The 3,162-nt window shown below is 37.8% G+C and overlaps 1 protein-coding gene across 1 annotated transcript; it reads right to left on the bottom strand.

Moving 5' to 3' along the window:
- Window positions 1–1,809: 1,809 nt before the first annotated feature.
- LOC103653762 (uncharacterized) lies at window positions 1,810–2,442 on the bottom strand. Its single transcript, XM_008680574.2, has 2 exons — window positions 2,003–2,442; window positions 1,810–1,902 (listed from the first exon to the last, which is right to left on the bottom strand). Exons 1-2 carry the CDS (start codon window positions 2,302–2,304, stop codon window positions 1,869–1,871), a joined length of 336 nt encoding a protein of 111 aa, XP_008678796.2. The 5' UTR covers window positions 2,305–2,442; the 3' UTR covers window positions 1,810–1,868.
- Between the last annotated feature and the right edge of the window lie 720 nt (window positions 2,443–3,162).

Here is a 3,162-nt window from a genome sequence, read left to right as displayed (position 1 = left end):
TTGTTTTGCACATTCTCAAACTGATGACCATATCATACATCTTATGTAAAACTGAGTTGAAGAGTTTATGTGCACACACATTTGTTTCACAATGTTCTGTAGTGTACTTTGTACTATCCTTGCGGGCAAAATATTACCTTTGATGATCATCCTCTTCTCGGGCGATCTTTTATTAATCCTGTCTTAGTATGGTTCATTTTTCTACAGATGAATTGTCCTCCTTTTTTAGAATCTATACAAGCTGTGTGTATTGAAGTTTTACTCTGAATAAGCATGGAACTAACTCTGAGGGCAATTTAATCAACAGATGAAGTTTTCAACATGTGGTTGAGAGGAGCTATTAAGTGCCAGCAGTGCATGGCTGACCCACACGGCAAACATGCACACATATCTCTCCAGCTCATGCTTCAACACAAATATCCCTTTTGTCCAGTTTTGAAGATAGTTCATGTGGATTTAACTAGCAGCTCTGTTCATGTGGATAGGGTACTAGTTGTCTTGAAATATATTTCAACACAATAAACAGGAATAGCTTTGATTGGTACAATATGTTTTTATAGATACTCTCTGCTATAATGTGAATAATAGAAGTTACAAACACAAAGAAAGCCAAATTTTCCTATCGGGGCAAATCTGGAGTACTCTGAGCAAAACACACTAAACACAGGGATAGTAAAATTATCATAGAACACATGCCACATGGACGAATCACACCTTAAGAAAAGCTGCCCACGGTAAGGAGGGGCAGAACAGCCAGCGCGGTCACCAGTCACAGGGACGACTTCGAGCACCAAACTTGGACAAAGAAAACTGGGGTGACTTAGGGGGTTAACACAAGCGTAAAGGGATGGTGAGCACCAAACGAAGCGATGGGGCACAGGAACATCGAAGTTCAGCCCGAACCCGAGACTACGATAACGGAGAGTTAACAGAAACCGAGTTCTCGTGGCCTTATTGGAGCTTAATATGGAGAGAGCCAGAGCCAGCACATAGCTTCACTACTGCACGGACACCACATATGTCTAAGGGCACAGAGAAACAGTGAACGGTGACCAATAGTGTTCGGACTGGAGGCAAGCAGACAGGCAAACATCATAGTCAACAGATAGAAGCTGCAATAGAATTAAGTAAGAATCCGGTATATCACGACCGGAGCAAGTCCTAGTCGCTGATCCTAGAAATATGGCGATGAAGGGGGCGACGTGCAACGAGGGAGGTGGACGGCTTCATATAGCCGATGTAATCTTTTTCAGTATTATTAGTATGCAAGACTGAAAACTGCAAAGGCACATTATATTCTTGGTACATATCAAGCCAATTTGAGGTGGTTTGGAATTGGCATGAAATGAAAGTCTGAACCAAAATGAAAGTCTGAACCTTAAGTTTTAACTGGCATGGACGACTGAGAATGAAATTACAAGCAGTAATGCTAACTGGTGTTGGTCACTGTTCTTCGTCACTGCTCACTAGTGCTGGTCTAGAGACAACAGTACAAGAACTGAAAGTCTGAAACTGAAATATTGAAAACAGTACAAGAAGTAGAGACTACAGAATGCACAGGTTAATTTATATGCCTATGGCAGAAAATTCTAGTTCCTTCTATAATTCTAGTTCCTCCTACAAGAAAGAAAATTCTAGTTCCGCATGTATTGAGATAGATTGTGGTACTATTAAATTAAATGTAAAAAACATGAACTTATTAAATAGGGAAATACATTAACCTTATGTTTCTGATTGGCTCGATGTGATCCATTTGCTTCTTCATTAACCATAGTATAGGTACATGGAGATTAAGAAATCTCATCCTCTTCAAATTTTCTTTTATGTTGGCAGCCCTTTGTAGTTCATATTCATTGACCTCCGTTTCTTTACCCATTCCTCTTCCTCTTACAAACTTTCCTCCTGAATCAAAACATAAAGAGATTACAATCAAGATTCAAGACAAAGAGATTACAACGTAAAATGAAACAATTTTGCGTAAACGGATATAAACATATCTTACTTGCTAGGTTGGTTTTCGGCAATCATTATTCCATCTATATCAGTCCTAACACAACTACCACCAATAGATACATTAACTTGTGTGTGTGCATCCAAATCTGGCAAGAAAGAACCTATTTCTGTACTGTTGTCTAGCCTTTCTTCCATATCATACATGTCACGTTGTTTTGACTTTAAAACAGCAAACCAATCAGCATCAATAGGATCTTGCACATAGTAAACTTGAGTTGCCTGAGATGCAAAAATAAATGGCTCATCTAATTCCTTGTCACCGGTATTGAATAAATGCTTGAAGTTGACCATTGTCACCCCAAACTTGTCTATTTTGACCCATTTGTCTCGTACTCGGTTATCAATCCAATCACATTTGAACAATACTATTTTTCCCTGGTGATGGTAGTTCAGCTCAAGAATGTCTTTTATAACACCATAATAAGTTTTGCTCATTGATAGTGGGTTATTATTGTTTGTCCCATCAAAACTTGTTGCATGTGCAACTAGGGCTACACCACTACACTGCACTGACCTACCCACATCATAAGAATGTGTATGAAAATTTATCCCATTTATAGAATAACTATCATAAGAATGTGCAACCATGTTAGGCTCCTTAGCTAATATTGTTATCTCCTCAGGTACTTCCTCACTCGTTGTTTCCACCTGATGATATTGAAGATTGTTATTGCACTAAAAAATAATGTGGAACTATACTCTATATAAACATTTTCCTAGATACTTACGTGTGACTTAAACCACTTGTGAAAAGTCTCATAGTGTAAACGACTGATTGCTCTTTGATTTTGATGACCAGCAGAGTAAAGGTATTCTATATGTTTACTAAACAAACATTATAATTTAGTAATCATGAAATAAATGGATGATATTGATTATAAAATATAATATTCAACTTACTTCAAGTAAGGCTCTATATGGTCATAGTTGAACAAGACATATCTATGTGCTTGAAGCCATGTTTTGTGGTCTAATGTGACACTACGCTTACCAACCAATCCACGACCTATGTTATGGAAGAAAGGGGTGGTATTGATTAAATCAACATTCAAGCCATCATCATTTCTTTTTTTCTGGTTAAATCTAGTTTCACCATGTAAATAGCGAGAACAGAATGTGAGACTCTCATCAAATAGATAACTTTCTGCA

The sequence above is a fragment of the Zea mays genome, chromosome 4 (genome assembly GCF_902167145.1).
Source record: "Zea mays cultivar B73 chromosome 4, Zm-B73-REFERENCE-NAM-5.0, whole genome shotgun sequence".
NCBI lineage: Eukaryota > Viridiplantae > Streptophyta > Magnoliopsida > Poales > Poaceae > Zea > Zea mays.
Note: the sequence above shows the minus strand (reverse complement) of the source record. Positions and strands in the feature narration are given on the sequence as shown.